The sequence below is a fragment of the Melozone crissalis genome, unplaced genomic scaffold, assembly GCF_028551555.1.
Source record: "Melozone crissalis strain CALT ecotype California unplaced genomic scaffold, PUWL_Pcris_2 ptg000041l_1, whole genome shotgun sequence".
NCBI classification, from domain to species: domain Eukaryota; kingdom Metazoa; phylum Chordata; class Aves; order Passeriformes; family Passerellidae; genus Melozone; species Melozone crissalis.
Genome location: NW_026535819.1, coordinates 11,464,785 through 11,481,554, shown reverse-complemented (window position 1 = coordinate 11,481,554; position 16,770 = coordinate 11,464,785). Strand labels below are relative to the sequence as shown.

The following is a 16,770-nucleotide window of genomic DNA, read 5'->3' as shown; positions in this document are numbered from 1 at the left end:
GTTGATTGGTGAGGGTCTTTAAGAGAAATGGATGTTAATATCTTTGAAATGGGTCTTAATCTACAAACATAAAATTGCACAAATTTGTTACAGCCCAAACAGTTTGACCAGACAGTCTGAGCTTCTGAATTTCAGGGTAATAGGAGAAATGGGTCCCCACAAAGTCTATTGCAGAACCCAGACAGTCTGAACTTCTGGTGGATCTGCAGAACAAAGCCTGAACATCTTAATTTTGAGAGGAAATGTCAAGACATGTTCAAGTGTGGAATATGCGGTAGCCAGTTCCAGAAGACTGTACCTTCCTAGTAACTCAGCCAATAGGGAAAGGAAGAGGGCAAAATGTGGCCAGGAGTTTAAAGAGAAAAGGAAGCTGTGTCCTGTGAAACTTTGAGAGAGATCCCACAGTGGTATGGCCCAGTGGACTCTCTCCCTTTATTTGAATAAAGTTGAAGGACTCCTCTGTCTACTTTGTGGACACTGGCTTTTCCAAGATCAGCAATATGTTCCCCAAAGAAATATGGTTTTACAGTCATTCCCTGAAAATGGTGACAGGCTGATGAATTTCTGGCTGTGGCATGACTATGACTGCTGTTGCCCTTGGCCACTCCTGACCTTGTTGGCAGCAGGAGAGTGGAGTTTGTGATAGGACACAGTGATTGCTAGATTGTGACTGGAAGCCTTATAGCATCTATTGGACTTCCATTTAAGCCCCAGGTGATTCCCTCTATTTAAACTTTCTGTGCTAAGACTGCAGAAGAGGTGGCATGGTGAGACAGGATGGAGTGACCGCCATTTCCTGCTAATACCAGTGTTTGCTCTGTGGACTGAGATGAACAAACAACCCACCACCCTCTGGAGAGCTTGTTTCAACAGCTCACTAGCTTTCCTTCTCCCAGCCCTTGTGACAGCTTCTGAGCCACCAGGTATCTACCAAATTTTCTGCTTGCTGACCTTCTGGGGAAAAAAATAGTCTGGAAGAGAGAAAAGACACTTTATGGCAAGTGTCTGGCCCTCACCAAGGCAAATAGAGTAGAAAGATGAAAAACACAATGGCATTGCAGAGCTGAGAAGATCAAACAAGATATCTCTTCCCAGAGGGAAAACTCTCCCACCATGCTCTCCTCACTATTTTTAGTCTCTGCTGAGAGGTCTCCTTGGAGACAGATGCATTTCTGGATTGACACTTTGGTACCCCAGTGGAAGTAATTCCCTGATAGCTTTGAGGCTGAAAGAAGAGTTAACACCGGTTGTGCCTAATTGTTCAGTGACAGGAAGTACCAGGACTTGGCACCTGGACTGTTGTTGGCACAGCTCCTGGTCTAGTTTTAGCCAAACTGCAACCAATCGTGCCAGGTGGTGACCTGCACTGGCCAGGAACAAACCCATTCTGGATGCAGCACTGCATGAGCCAGTGGCAGTGCCAGCTGTTCCATGTTCCAGGCAGCAGCATGCACACATTGAGTCCACAGACCTGTGGCTGCTTCCCCATCAGACCTTGCTCTCTCCTGGCAAGACATGGCAACAGAGGTTCATAGCATCTGTTTGGACACGGTCATCCGGAGACAACTTTGTGGCTGTAAGTCACCATGTGTCCTCTGCAGCATCAAGATTTACACGTGAACACCTACCTGCTGCTGAAGCAGCACAGGGCTCTATCAACTGCTACAATCACCTATCAGCACCCTTCGATGGTCAGTGTCATGTAGGAAGGTGCCCCAGTGTCCAACACCAGCATTTTTGTACCCCAGTGCTCTGCTGAGGTTTGGTGCAGCTGCTCTGGCCTCTCCTCACAGAGGTGGCACTGCTGGTTGGTGGGACACACTGGTGCCACCAGCCTCCAGCAGATGCCCTGTGCCCTCCCCAGAGAGTGGCAGTGATATGATCCCTGTCACCATACCAGAGCCGTGTGTGTCATTGCCAGTACCCGTAGGCCAGCAGAGAGGGAGGGCTGGGCGGGCTCTGAATGGCAGCTGGTGCTTCCCAGTAGCTTGAAGGAAGGAGAGATGAATAACCACATTGTTTATATTTAAAAAACCAAAGACATCTCTGTTTATCAGAAGAGTCTGGGCTGGCCCCAAGACAAGCTAAATAGTGAGCAAAAATAAACCCTCCCCTAAAACAACAACAACAACAACACAAAAGCAAGCAAACAAACAAACAAACAAAAACCCACCAAAAACCTCCAAGAAGTCTTTTCCAAGAATATCCAAAATCTCCCTAACCTCATCCACCAGACCACCCTGAGGATGGAAATGTCAACCTGTCTCAAAGCAGCTTTGTCAAAGGCACTTTGGTACAGAAAACACAGCAGAGCTGCCTTTGGCAGTTGTATCCCAGCTCCCTGTGCTGGAGCAGGAAGCTCCACATGGACAGCAGTGAGAGTATTTCAGCTGAATGTGCAGACACAGTAAACACCAGGAATTGTATCTGGTATCTCTGGTTCACTTTCCTGGTGGGATAGACTGGCTGGGCACAAGACATTTAGGTTGTTCTGATTTCTCCCTGTTATTCCTGGTAGTTCCTGCGAAGTCAGAGATGGAGGAAGAACCTAGAGGAAATCCTCTTTTTTTGCAGATCAAGCCTTTGCTGAGCAAAACAGCCCATGTGCTGATGCTGCCAGAGCTGAGCAGCACCATAGTGACTACCTTGTTTTTGGAGTAGGAAGTGAAGGGAAGCTGTGGTTCCTTCTCCCCATATCCTGAGCAGGTGTGAACCTGTTCAGTCAAACACAGCTAAGCCAAGCAGACATCTCAAACAGGTAAGATGGGTCTGGGAAATTTATGAAAATAAATGAGTTAAAGAAAAGCAGGCTGTGAACAGCTCAGCTGCAGCATGGAGAGCAGCTGGAGCAGGACCTTGGTACAGAAAAGCCCTCTAAGGGTCTCTAGAGGTTGCTGTGACTTACCTGGCAGCCTGGGGCTGGCAAGGCTGAGTCTCCATGAAGAAGTGGCAAGAATGGAATGAGAAACCAGAAGTAGGACCAAGGTGCTAAAGACACTTGGATGAAGTCTGACCTGGGCAGGGAATCTGATGGCAAGGGGAGCACAGCAAGGGCAAGGTGAGCAGGAGGACTTGAGCCCCAAGCTTCCTCCCTCTTCCTTCGAAGCCAACTCAGAGCTAAAGGGAATCACCCCTGGCTCGCATATGGCACAAAGAAGTATCTGTGGCACAGGAAGATATCCATGACACAGGTAATCTCACAACCTGAGCCCTTGGACATTGGTCCATCACCTTTCCTGGCCATCACCCTTCTCCCGCAGGCTTGCTCCCTGATGTTTCTCTCAGCATCATGAGCATCAGACCAGGGTGGGGGAGGTCTGGAAGGGCTGGCATGTGGCTGCCCAGAGCCCCTAGAGCAAACTGAAGTGTCTGTTATATGGGAATCATGACACCAGGGCTTTGCAGTCTGCTGTGTTTCAATGGACTCTCTGATTGAAGGGGTTTGTAGAGGAGGCATCATCTTGCACTAGGATTAACATGCTGCTGTGTCTAACAGACACAGCAAATTTCTCTGTAAAGTAGAGAAACTCATTCTCTTACCAATGCCAGTGCATACTAAGTTTGTAAAAGATAAGAGCCAAATCCTGTTTCTCTCACTTTTGTCAACACTGGTGGGTTTTTCCCTCCTTTTTTACATCTACCCTATTTTGGGCTGGCTGCTGGCCACTGGTGCCTTACCAGCCAAGGCGCTGGGAGGGTGGAATTATATTCCTTCTGTCAGCATTTACTCCCTCATGGCACAAGACAAATACACTACACAGGACTCCTCCGTGCTGGTGCACTACATCCTCCTCCTGTAGGGATGCTGCATTGACTGATGCTTCTTGGATGTGTTTGCAAAGGTGGCAGTAAGAGTGAATACCATCGTCGGGATTTTCCTTGTCCCTGTTCACTAATCACATTTTCTCTGAAGTGTTTAGAAATTGTGCTTTTTTTGGCTGGGTTAGTATTAATTATCTTCACAGTAGCTGGTATGGGGATAGGTTTTGAATTTATGCTGAAAATATGGAGGCCAAAATATAGTGTTGACAATATGGAGATATTTTTCTTATTGCTGAGTGGTGCTTGTACAGACCCACGGTCTTTTTTTGCTTCTCACCCTACCCTACCAGGGAGGGGGATTAGGGGTGCGTTAGGTGTTGGGGGGATACACAGCCAGGGCAGCTGACCCCAGCCCAAGAGATATTCTGGACTATACGACATCATGCTCAGTAGATAAAGCGGGGGGAAGAAAGAGCAAGGATTTGGCGTTTGTCGTGGTCCCTCGTCCACAGGGGAGGGTCGGGATCCCCCCGCGAACGGAGCGGGACCCACGCGAGCCGCGGGCCCAGGGCGGGGCGGGCGCCGCGTGCAACTCAAATTGCCGTGCGACCTCTCAGCCAATGGCCGGAGCGCCTTCCTGCCGCCAGCCAATGGAAGCGCGGCACTCTCCGCCGACAGCCAATAGGCGCGGGGGGCGGGGGAGCATGGAGTAACGCTCGGAGCGGCGGCGATGGCCCCGGAGCGCGGTGACCGCTCGCTCCCCGCCGGTACCGAGGGTCTTCCCCGGGTTTTCCTGCAGAGCCTGCGGACTCTTTTCGATATCCTGGATGACCGGCGGCGGGGCTACGTGCACCTACGGGAGATCGAGTCGCGCTGGCGGGGAGCGGAAGCCCAGGAGCTGCCCGCCGGGGTGATGGAGGGGTTGCGGCAGGCGGCGCCGGCCAGTGGGTACCTCACCTTCGAGAGGTTCGTACTGGGGCTGCGGGCGGCCCTACCTGGGACTGAGCCGCCGGTGGAGGGTGGCAGCGGCGGACGGCGGAGCGCGGAGAAGCCGCCAAGCCCTCGCTGTTCCGAGGAGCGGCGGGGGAAGAGCGCCGGACAGCGGGAACCGGGGCACGGCCAGCCCCGAGGCCGCGGTGAGTGGCGGGACTGGACCGGGGGCTTCGGGCTCGCGGCGATGATGGCAGCGCCAGGGTCGGGGACTGGCGCTCGGAGGTCGGGATGGGATCCCGCGGTTCACCCCGTTCCCCTGTGCCCTCTTCTGGGCTCAGAGCCAGCGGTTCTCGCAGGGCCGGTTAAAACTCCCCAGAAGTTACTGTTGGTATTGACCGGTTTGGCTTCGCTGAACTCCGATTCCGGTGCGAATATCCCAGCGCCGCCGCCCACCCAGGACTGTGCTTCCCTCGCGATGCGCTGGGCTATTTATAGCGCTGACAGGAGGAATTAAGGGCTTTGCCGTAATGTGTCCGTGGTTGTCCCTTGGCGTAGAGTCTGTCCTGACCTTCCCCGGGGATGGATGGCACAGCTGGGTGTCTCGGAGAATGGCTGGGTCCTGGAGACCCCCAAAGCCGAGCAGCTTCGCTGGGGTGAAGCTGTGGTCACGAAGCGGCCGTGTGCTTGGTGGGCTTTGCGCTGGGCTGCCTCTCAGGAATGATTCCTTCACGATGTCATGCATGGTTTAGACAAAAAATGCAAAACCCGATCCAGCTTTTTGGTTTGGATCGTTCCACAGCACTATTCCCAATAAAAAATAATTAATCAATGAATAAATGGGAGAGAAGTTACCAGGGCAATGTGCTCTGCTGTCCTAGGCTTTGTCCACAAGGCTCACCTGTGCATCTCTGTGGATTCTGCCCTTTCCACAGGATCTGCCAGAGCCCTCCAGGGTGGTACACTGACCCTAGCATGGGGGAGACTGTTTCACTGTGTTGCTAGTCAGATGTTACAAGGAAACCAGGCTTCTGGGCTTATCTGGGTAGGTAATAATTCTTTATCTAGGTTTGTGAAGTGCTTTGAGATCAGAGGAGACAAAGTCTATGTGCAGAGCTGGTACATGTTGTTGCATCACCTGAGTGCATTGACTTTCTCTACCTTGGGAAGGTCAGGCTGGTTTGCCTTTCCAACCCAGTCCCTTCTGCTGGGTAGAGAAGAAGCTTTTAACTGTGGCTGAGGTTCTCTGCTTTCCATTTTTGCCTCCAGACTAAGCACTGGAGCTACATCTAAGGGAATATTATTAAGCAGACTAACTTTTCTATCATCAGGAGTGTAAATCTGGAAAAACCTGAAAAAAATCCTGCTTGGTGAATAGACAGCAGGTTGAAAGCTCTGCCCTGGGAAGGAGTGAGCAGATGACTGCAGCAGCTTTCTGCTTGCTGAGGATCTTTCCATTACAGGGTGATGTTCCGTAACTGTCCAGAGCCTGTGGGCAGGGTTAGCACCTCAGCCCTTGCTGCCAGCATCCCACACTACAGGGCTATATTTTGGCAAGAGGCCTGAGTTTCAGGTTCATTCAGCAGCTTAGAAAATGGTACAACTCAGTTACTCCACCTCTTTTAGCTCTAGATCCGGCACAACTGCCCAGTGCACCCCTTCACAGGGGGTTTCCCAGGGTGCAGTTGAACAGGTGGGTGTTCTCAGCTGGCTGCAAGGCAGTTGGGCAGTGCTGTGGCAGGATATGGCTCCATCCCTGCTGCCGAGATGTGTGGTGGGTGCTGGGAACTGCCTGTGGCTCCAGGAGGACCTGTCTCCACTAAGCTGATGTAATTTGGGTGTGAGGCTACTCTGAGCCTCCAGCTGCATGTGGTGGCTTCTGTAAGACCCCAACCAAATGCGGTGAGATGATGTGTCAGTGCTCATAAGCTGCAGTGAGTGGGAGGAAATGCTCCCTGCCGGTGTTTTAGGGGAAGAGGGTGCTCACAGAGTGCCTCCCCAGCTCTGCTTTAGGTCTGAGGAGCATCTACACATGTCAGAGGTGATTTGGATGTGACTCATGGCAAAATGGCAGAGGTTGGGGTCAGGTGGTTCTCCTGGCATGTCCAAGGGTGCAGTGAGCCAGTGGGACAACAATTCCGTTCCCTCTCCCACACTAACCTCTGTGGGCAGAAGTGCTTCTGAAGTCCCTGCTTAAGTCAGCTTCCAGCTTCTCCTGGAGTGCTGGTGCAGTCTGCGAGCTCCCCATGGTTCCTGGGGAACCAACAGCACCCACTGGATGCAAGGATGCTGAGGTGGATATTGAAGAAGTCACAGGGCAAGGAAGTCACCATAATGATGTCCCTATGTTATGGTGCCTGGTCTTGTCACAGCAGTGTCTGAACACATCGCTCTTGGGGGTCTTTACCCCACTAGTTCCCCTGTGAGCTGGGCCCTGGAGAAGTCAAGGCACAGAGCAGAAAGAGCCCAGGCCCTGGCACTGGCTCCTCCCCAGCACAGTGCTTTCCCTCGCTCCAGGGGTGGCTTGGCTCTAGCAGCTGGAGAGCTGTTGTTGGCACCAGCTTGAGGGAGGGGATGGTTTGTAGGGCCTTCTCTGGGCCATTGTCAAGGATAATTGTGGAGAAATGTAAAACAACCATGAAGTGTCTGCCCTGGGCAGAGCCTGTCCATTATCACATGGCAAGATCTCTTACACCTCTGGAGATCTGATCTGCTCTTTCCCTAAGAACAACTATCCCAGCTCATTAGCAGGTCCTATTTTAGCCACTGGCTTGTCAGCTCAGGTGTGCAGAGCTCAGTTGGTTGACCAGGAGCTCCTGCTTATTAAGGGGGCAGTTCAGCTCAACACAGCACTTCTAGGTGACTGTAGCAAAAACTTTTTCAACATGTGATTGTCCTGCAGCTCCTACCAGAAGTGCTCCTGGCTTTGCCTTGGGTTTCTGACTGTTGAGAGTATCCTTGGTTTTGGGGCTATTCCTCAGCTTTTTGAGAAGGGCATACTACAGGTCTGCTAGGACAATGTTTGTGGTCACACCAGTCTTGCTGGGTTCCTCCCAGATAGATGTGGGTGTATGAAACCAAAGGCAGCTGGCACAGCAGATGAATGGGTGATACCAAAGACTTTGTGTTCTCTGATGTGCCAGAGTACTTGCTGGGAGGTGGAGTGAGATACTGTGATGGACCAGAAGGAGGACTTTGCCCATGACATGGCAACCTCTTTCTCCAGTGACACAAAGTGACAAACTGAGGTGTCGCATTGCCTGCGCCCCTGAGCCTGTCTCCTATCCCTGAACCAGTGTGACTGTGGCAGCAGAGGCAGCCCTGGTACAGGGCTCCCACACCTCGTACCTTCAAGATGAAGGGTGGCTCCTGTGGCTATGGCTGCCCTCACCCCTCATATCCTTCCTCTCTCATGTCCATGTGCTCAGCTGAGGAAACCTGTGGAGCAGAGGGAAGAAATGTGCCGGCCCATGAGGTGCCACACACCCTGTCCTGACACAGCCCTTTATGTGCCTGCGCCAGGGAATGTGCCAAACCTGTGCCAGGCAGCTGTGGTAGAACGATGTGCGAGGGGTGGGGAGCTGTCTTGGGAAGAGGGCGTTTTCCCCAGCTGCCTGCCATCACTTGCTGGCTCCCTGCTGCTGTTCTTGAAAAGCCACGTTTTGAAAGGAACTCTTGAGGAGAGCTGTGTGCAGGGAGCAGGCAAGCTGTGGGACTGAGGGAGTGGCATGAGAGAGGGTCTGCTGGGCACTTGCTGGGGACTGGGGCAGGAAGGGAGGAGCACCATGCTGCTATCCAGACTTGCCTGGGGATGTGCTGGCTGCACCCGTAGCTGCCCTGATGCTGTGGTTTGGGATGGTGGGGTGTCAGGGTTCTGCTCTACCAGCTCACCTAGCAGTGGATCAGAGCTGGCTTGGCTGTGACTGCAGGGCTGGGTTTCTGGTGAGGTGGGCAGTGTTGGGGCTTGTATGGCCTTCACTGCAGGTGCCCAGGGAATTCCTGTCCTGGCTGACAGGCAGGAGGTGCCTGATCCAGTCTGGAACCTGCCAGTATGAACTTAATCTTCAAAAACAGGTTATGCATGGATTTGCATCAGCACCATGTGTTTTTAGTAGATTGATCTTTTGCAGGATAGGATGTTGGGATTTTAATAAGATTGTGGAAAATTATTTACTTTATGGTTGCATCATAGACATAGTGTCTGGGCTGAATATCCACATGGCCAAGTCTATCACCAAGCAAGAACTGCCTTCAGGAGAAGTTGGTTTCCTGGCAGAGCTGATGTCACCTGAGGGGAAGCAAGGTGTGCAATGAGGACACATGAGGTCAGGCAATATCACTAATGGTTTAGTTGCCCTGGCTGGGACTGGACCAGCTTTGCCTGGAAGCTGCTTGCTTTCTACAGAAGATGGGCTTGCTTTCTACAGACTTAGGCTGAGATCTGTTGCCAGCCTGGCACAGCTGAGTCAGTCATTCCTGACATCCGTTCTGCCTGGACAAAAACAGGAGCAGGCATTCAGGCTGGTGGTTTGCTCAGTCTCTCCCTGTTTGTAAGACCACCTTGCAGATCATCTCACAGAAGTGGCCCTGGGGAGGATTTTGTTGAAAGTGGCTTGTGGCCTCATGCCTTGCTCTGTTCCAGGTGGTGATGCTAAGTCTGCTGGGCAGCCCCAGGGAGACAGTGACCACCCAGGGGCTAGGGACACTCGGAGGCATCAGAGAGGCCGTGCAGAGCACCGGAGACACACCATCACCAATGGCGTGGACTTCAGCATGGTAAGGGAGTGTTGTGGGCTCCCATGAAGGGGAAGGTGGGTTGCAGGGGTCCCTCACTGCTGATGCCATCTTTGGGCTTTGGCTTCTTCTCTGCCCACCCTGCACAAGTGAGTTGTGGGACGTCAGGTAAATCCTGGTATTTGGATTTGAAGGTCTGTTGATGTATGTGGATGTATATCATTTCCAAGGTGCTTTCCTGAATCCTGACAAACAGGGAGGAGGTGGATCCTTCCCCCAGAATGGGGTCAGCCCATGAAGCCAATGTGCTGACTGCCTTCCCCATGGGCAAGGTCTTGGGAAGAGGAAGACGAAGGTGGAGGTGTGGGAACAGATGGATCTCTGGGCCTTAAGAGCACCCCAGCGAGGGTCAGGTGTGCTTTGTGCTGGCAAGCAGTGGGGCCAAGCTATGCCCCCTCACAGATGTTCCATGTAGATCAGGGCTCAAACATGCAGGTCCTCTTGGCTTCCAACAGACTTTTTGCAGCAAAGCAGAGAAATCCATACTGAATTTATTAAGGCAGCCCAGGATGGAGGAGTCTGTTCCCCTCTCTCCACCGCTGAGTGGAGAGACTTGGATCAAATTGCCTGGGTGAAGGGATCTCATTTTTGTTCCCAGCTGGAACGGAGTAGCTGCCTGGGCATGTTGTCCACAGGCTCAAGCTAAATTGTCCAGGGCAGAGAGCCAGGACCAAGCTTGCAGGATGAGTACTTGTGGCACTGTCACCACTGTACTTTCACTCCTTGCACCCTGGTGTCACCCTGCTCCTGCAGCCCAACGGGCGTGACCAGCATTGCCCAGCCTGTTGCTGGTCTTGGGGGACACAACATGGCCCCATGGCAGCCTGGGGAGGGGATGTTTGTGCAGGTAGTTTGCTGGGCTTGCAGCCATGAGAGGGACCTCTGCTGGGAGGTGCTGATAAGAAGTGATAAATGTTGCTCTGTGTGTCTGGGATTGAGGGCTCTGCTTCTCGGGGTTTTGGGGGTTGGGGAGAGAGGAAGGTCTCTGCTTCCCTTGCCTGTGTGTGCAACTCTGGGCTGGAGTACATTTCAGGGTCCCAAGCTCAAGGTGCTCTGTGAAGGGAATGGTGGCCACCATGTCTCTCCCCAGTTCTGCCATAAGCATTCTTGCTCAGGGCTTGTGTTGTCTTGGTCTCTATTCCCCCAAGTTGTCATGTGGTCAGTGGGAGTCATGTCCCCTCCTTCCTTTTCTCCCTATATATTGCCAAGTGCTGCACTACCTTTCTGTGCTTTTGACCCCAGAGAAATGGTGTCTCAGCCTTCCCTGACACCCTGAGCACAGCCTTTAGGCACTGGTGCCATTTCCAAGCCTACAGAGAGAGCTGGAACAGGTTTGGGTCCAGCAAGAACTGAATCTTTGTACTGTCACCTTCCTTACCCCTCCCTGCCCCGATGCTGGGCTCCCAAGGGACAAGGAACTGTCATTAGACTAATTTGCCTGAAGCCCTTGGGAAATGGGAGCACTGGTGCCCATCCTACATCCTGAAGTGCATCAGGACTAATTCCTCCTGAGCAGGGAGCAGAGCTGTGGAGGCTGTGCTGCAACCCCAGGACTCTTTGCACTCTCTCATCTAGTGCTCACTCACTCAGCTGGCGTTTTTCCAGCCAGTACCTCATCTGTTGGCCTTATTTTCCCATGACCGTGAGTGTGGCTGGGATGAGACCTTCCCTGAGAGGTGGAGCACTGTCATTTGTAAGCAGCCCAGGGCACAGCTCTGTCCCCTCCCCTTTACCAGCCACCGAGCACCAGCCAAGTCCAGCTTTGTCTTTCTCCTGCCCCAAGTGTCTCATCCTGGCAAGATGCTGCCTGTCCCCCCTGGGCTGGCAGCGTCCCTCTGCTCTGTGGGATGCTCCCTTTTCCTCTGGTCTCTGTGCTGGCCAGCAAGCCCTGTGGGAGGAGGGCAGGACAGGCAACAGTGGGCTGCACCCCCAGCTGGATGGGGGTCCTTGCCACATACAGCACCTTCTTCATGCCCCTCAGCATCAGCACCCAGGCTCTGCACTTCTTCCTCTGGGTATGTCCCTTTGGGCCATTGGAGAAGGGTGTGGGGGAAGTTGTTGTGTTGCAAAATATGTTTCCAGGAGCAGCAGGAGCAAGAGCAGCCCCGTGTAATGGATGACAGGTATGGGATGCAGAAAGGCTTTGGGGCTGGCAGTGGGGATGTGGAAATGCTGATGGCCTGAAGAAGGTCTTGGTGTGGTCCTACTTGTCCACAGGGTTCTGTTCAGGGTCACTTCTGAGCTGCACCACTCCTGATGTTCTCCAAAGGAGGAGGTTCTGGTGCATCCAGCATTTTCTGGGTGACCGAAGTCTCTGGTGCCTGTGGATCCCAGGCTGTGCTGTGGGTGAAGGCCAAGCTGTGTTTTGGCAAAGAAGGCAGAGGCGGTGAGGCAGGAAGTTCCCCATGCCCTTGGGATCTGGGGGAGCAGCCTTTTACTGCAAAGAGAAGGGCCGTGGGGTCACAGGGTGAGGTGATGAATGGTGGGTGGTGGGGGGATGAGTGGTGGGTCACTGCCCATTGCTCACTTGCTCAGGCACCCTCATAGCAGCTCCCCAGGCACAGCAAGGCCCCCACTGCTCTCCAGGTGATGCTGGTGTTGGAACCTGAGCAACTGGCAGAGATCTTCTGCAGAGAGGTGTGGTGTGCTATGCTCTGCTCGGTTTCATGTGCCTCCAGGGGTGAGGCAAACTGGGGAAACAGGGCTGCAGTTTTTCCCTGACTTCCAGCCTGTAGACTGAGCTAGACTCTTCAGTGCTGACCAAAATCCAAGCGTGTCTGTGCAGGGCTGACTCTCACACCCCAGAGGGAGCTGGGGGCAACTGCAGGCACTGCTCCTGCTGCCTCCCTGGGTAAATAGCTGAAGAAGCCTGTACCTGCAATGGTGAGCAGGAGGGTAGAGGTGACTCAAGTGTCCTTTTCTTCCAAAAATCTTCCTCCAAAGCAGCATAAGGCAGCAGTCATTATCCTGCTCCTCTTCAGCTTTTCTTGGGGAATGGGGCTGAGACCCTTACCTGTATCCACATCCCCCTACACCTCATGAAGAAACCAACTCCTGGGACTTGACAAAGCCTTGGTGGGGAGTGGGTGACACCCATGTGCTCTGTCTTGCAGCTGAAGTACATGAAGGAGCTGGAACAGGAGAAGGATTTCCTGTTGCAGGGCCTGGAGCTTATAGACCGGGCTCGAGAGTGGTACCACCAGCACATCCAGCTCATGCAGGAGCACCAGCGGTTCCTGGGGAAGAGGAGAACCAGTGCTGTGAGTCTGGGGCTTCTTCTGGCTAAGTTTGGGTTTGGAGAACAGGGCTAGGAGGTGGCCAGACCTGGAGCTGACCTCATGGTAACCCCCAGCCTCTTCTTCCTCCCCATCCTGCAGGATTTCCCTGAAGGTGGCCAGAGCCACTTGGGGCACCTGGTCCCTAAGCTGCAGGAGGTGAACCGTTGCCTGGGTGACCTTCTTTCCACTGCCAGCAAGGTGAGAACACCACATCAGCAGCTTGAGGTTGTTTGTGTGATCTTAAGATTCATCCTATCCCTCCCACGTTGGTGGCTGGGCTGACATTGGAGCTGCCACAGTCTCCCCCAGCTCTGGGAAGGTGATGGAGGACAGCCAAGAGGACAGTACAGCTGGTCCTGAGGTGGGCTGGAGGATGCTTTGGAAGGCCTAAAGGAGATCCCTAAAAAGGTACAGCCATTATCAAGGTGCTGAGTCAGCCAATTCAGAGCAGATTGTCCTGCTGGGCAGAAGCTGGAGGAGCAGCCCACTGCTGCCTGTCCTGCCAGGCATGCTGGCAGGAATGCTTCCCCGTTCTGCCCCATTCACAGGGCTGGAGACCCTGTGATGGCCTGTGTTGTGATTTTAATCTTCTGCTGGGCTTCTCTCAGGTATTTGTATGCCATAGAAACATCTCGCCTTGAAAAAGGCCTGGGAAGGGCCACAGGCTTGAAGGCTCAGTGTCTCATGCCTTCATCTTCTCTACAGGCAGCAAACCCCTCCTCAGCACTGAGCAGGCTGGTCCCTGTGACATCCCCAGCCTCCACAGGCTCCCAGCAAGCCATCAACATACTGAAGGAGCAGAATCGGCTTCTCACCAAGGTGAGTGGAGGTGGGGGTGCAGGAGATGCCCTTGGGGGTGCTGAGAAAGGAAGAGCATGGGATAGGGCCGGGGAAGGAATGACAAGCAGTGGTCAGGAACAGGGAAGTGTTCCTTCAGCTTGGCCAGACTTGGTCATCCCAGAGAAGGGGGTGTGGGCTGCATGTGGAGGCCCTCTGGCACACAGCTGTGCCCAGCTGTCTCCAGCTGTTTGCTGGGTGAGTCAGTGGCAGGGATAGAGCATTACTGCCAGAGGGAAAAGACTGTGACAAATGGAGGTCACAAGAGAATGCAGAGGCTGCAGCTGGGGGCTATCAGGGAAGGGATGGTCTGCCATCTCAGGCCAGGACCAGGCTCACTGCTGGGGTTTTCTGTCCCAGCATGTGGCCACAAAGATGCTTGGGGGCTGGAGTCCCTCTGCTCTGGAGCCAGGCCGGGACAGCTGGGGGTGTTCCTCAGGGGAAAAGAAGAGCAAGAAGACCTCAGAGCCCCTTCCAGGGCCTAAAGGGCTTCTATGAGAGCTGGAGAGGGACTTTGAATAAGGGCCTGGAGGGACAGGACAAGGGGGAATGGCTTCCTGCTGCTAGAGGGCAGGGTAAGATGGGATAGTGGGAAGAAATTGTTCCCTGTGAGAGTGGTGAGGCCCTGGCACAGGGTGCCCAGAGAAGCCACCCCATCCCTGAAAGTGTTCAAGAACAGTCTTGGAGGAGCTGGCTCTAGTGGAAGTTGTTTCTGCCCCTGGTTAGGGGCTGGGATGAGATGGTCTTTAATGTCCTCCTACCCAAAGCCTGTGATTCTGTGGTTCTATGAAATTTTACCAGCAACACGACCACTTGCCAACAGTTTCCTCCTCTAACTAGCATTTTCTTCCCCTGTCTTGTGCAGGAGGTGACTGACAAGAGCGAGCGCATCACTCAGTTGGAGCAGGAGAAATCTGCCCTCATCAAGCAGCTCTTTGAGGCTCGTGCCCACAACAACCATGAGATGAGCCAGCTGGACTCCACCTTCATTTAGCACATGCCTCCCTTACCCCATCCCCAAAGTTACCTGCGGGTTTCAAGGGACTCTTGCCCTAAACTCATCACACCTGCTGCTCCAGGTGTTGTGTCTCAAGGTCTGGGGCTGCTGGTGGCATCTCTGTGTGAGGGAGCCAGGACCCCTCTTGGGGAGCATCTCTGCCCTGCTGATGGCTTATCAGCCATGCTGCTCTCAAGCTGCTCCTTTCCTGTCTCTAAGTGGGCTGCAGGGATGCTGTTCCCAGTCCTGTGACCCCCAGCAGGCAGGAGATGTGGCTGCTGTCTGTGCTGCCTGTGTGGGATGAGCTGTTGTTCCCTTGCTGACTTAGGCTGAATTTTGGATGCTCTTGGGAAAAAGTGATGTATCTTCAACACTCTAGCAGCATCTCCAACAAGCCTGGCCCTCAGAGGATGCTGGCTCCTGCTTGTCTTGCTGTTGGAAGACGAGATTGGAAATCCAAGGAGGCATGCCTGGCCCCTCTCTGCTGCCCATATTCTGCCTGCCAGAGGCACTGTCTTGGCCCTGTAGTGCCCAAACTGGTGGTCCTCATGGCAACCACTCTGTCATGTTTGTGGTAAGGATACCATAGTTGCTGTTTACATGGCTGTAGGCTCCTGTAGGAAATGAGCCATAGACCCAACCAAGATAGCCCACATCTCTGAGCTGCTGTTTTGGGCTGTTGACAAGTTGAGACAGACACCTCAGTCTTTACTTGGCTTGACCTGGCAAATACTTCCTGATGACTGCCAGGATTAGATTATTTTCATGATGACTGTGAAAGGAGAAGTGATGTTCATAGCCTGAGGATGCTCACATCAGCCTGACCTCACAGAGGGTCTTTAGAACTTGGTTTTGTATTTAACTGAGTGTGGGACAGAGCAGAGGCTGACAGGCTCTTCCCTGTGCACATCTCCACAGGGAGAAATGGCAGCTCTGCCTCACATGGTTGTGGGGGATGACAATCCTGACTGTGAGCTGCACTCCTCTACAGGTGTCTCGAGGGGTGGTGGTCGTTCAAGATGGGTCCTATTAGGTGGCACCTCCTGCTTCCCACCCAGCTCGGTGATGATGCTTGAACTGAATGGCATCTGACTGCCTTGGTACTTGGTATCCATGGTACTTTCACTGAAAATCCCATTTAGCACAGCCTGGCCCTCTGTATCCCCAAGGCCAGGACCTTTCTCTCTGGTGTTGTTTCATGGTCTGACTCTCCAGGCATGATTCTGTGGCACTGAGCTGGGCTGGGCAGTGCTGGTTCTGCCTTGAGCTGACACATGCAGGCCAATTCTGTTCTCACTTCTGTTCTTATCTGTCAGGACTCTGTCCCATCCAGCTGTTCTCTTTGAGACTGATCCTGAGTTAAAGCTCACTGCAAGGCATGAATCTCTGCTCTGCCCTGTGCCTGCAGCTGGAGTGGGGATCAGCAGAGTACCAGGGAGATGGTGGAGGAGGAGCAGCAAGGCCATGGCTAGTCACATCCCCTGTCTGCAGGAGTTGGTTGTTAGTTGTCCCCTAGGTATCAGTGCCTGCCATCCTTTTTGTGATGCCTCCTCTAGTGTCCAGTGCCTGTTTTGCCTGAGGTTAATTAGAACTGACCCTTTTTATGGGGATTACCTGGCTTTAGGGATAATAAAGTAGGGTGACTTATTTAATTTGTCCTTCTGTCTCTCCCTAAATCATCCCAGCTACTACTGCCAGCCCTGCAGTCCCTGACTGTCCTGTCTCTCAGAATGCAGGGGGAGCTGAAGCTGCAATCTGGTGAACAAACCAAGAGCCTGGGGGTCTCTGTACCTGGACATGTTTTCATGTCCTTTCCCATTACCTCTGGGCTTCTCAGGGTCTGGGGATACCCTGTCCCCTGCTGTGGGGCAGGGTCTTAAAGCCGCGTGCACCTCTTGCAAGTGCTGTAGCCCCAGAAGCTGTGCTTGGGGCTCGCACTGGTCAGGCAGTGCTGGTGCAATTCACAACCTCTTACTTGTTTTTAAGTACCCTTTCTCAGAGCTGCCCCACAGTGGTGGCAACAGTGGCTGGTGCTCTGCAGGGTCTCCTTCCCACAGGGTCAGCCACAGGGAACCTCTGTGGCATGGCATGTGTGGCACATGTCCCTCTGCCCTATGCTGAGATGGCAGCTCACGCAGGGTGAACCTGAGGCTCTGCCCTGATTGGGGTACC

The 16,770-nt window shown here is 53.4% G+C and overlaps 1 protein-coding gene across 1 annotated transcript; it reads left to right on the top strand.

Annotated features, from left to right (window-relative positions):
* The first annotated feature begins 4,477 nt into the window (after positions 1 to 4,477).
* SAPCD2 (suppressor APC domain containing 2) lies at positions 4,478 to 16,228 on the top strand. Its single transcript, XM_054284240.1, has 6 exons — positions 4,478 to 4,898; positions 9,335 to 9,468; positions 12,600 to 12,746; positions 12,864 to 12,962; positions 13,470 to 13,583; positions 14,467 to 16,228. Exons 1-6 carry the CDS (start codon positions 4,493 to 4,495, stop codon positions 14,593 to 14,595), a joined length of 1,029 nt encoding a protein of 342 aa, XP_054140215.1. The 5' UTR covers positions 4,478 to 4,492; the 3' UTR covers positions 14,596 to 16,228.
* Positions 16,229 to 16,770: the final 542 nt, after the last annotated feature.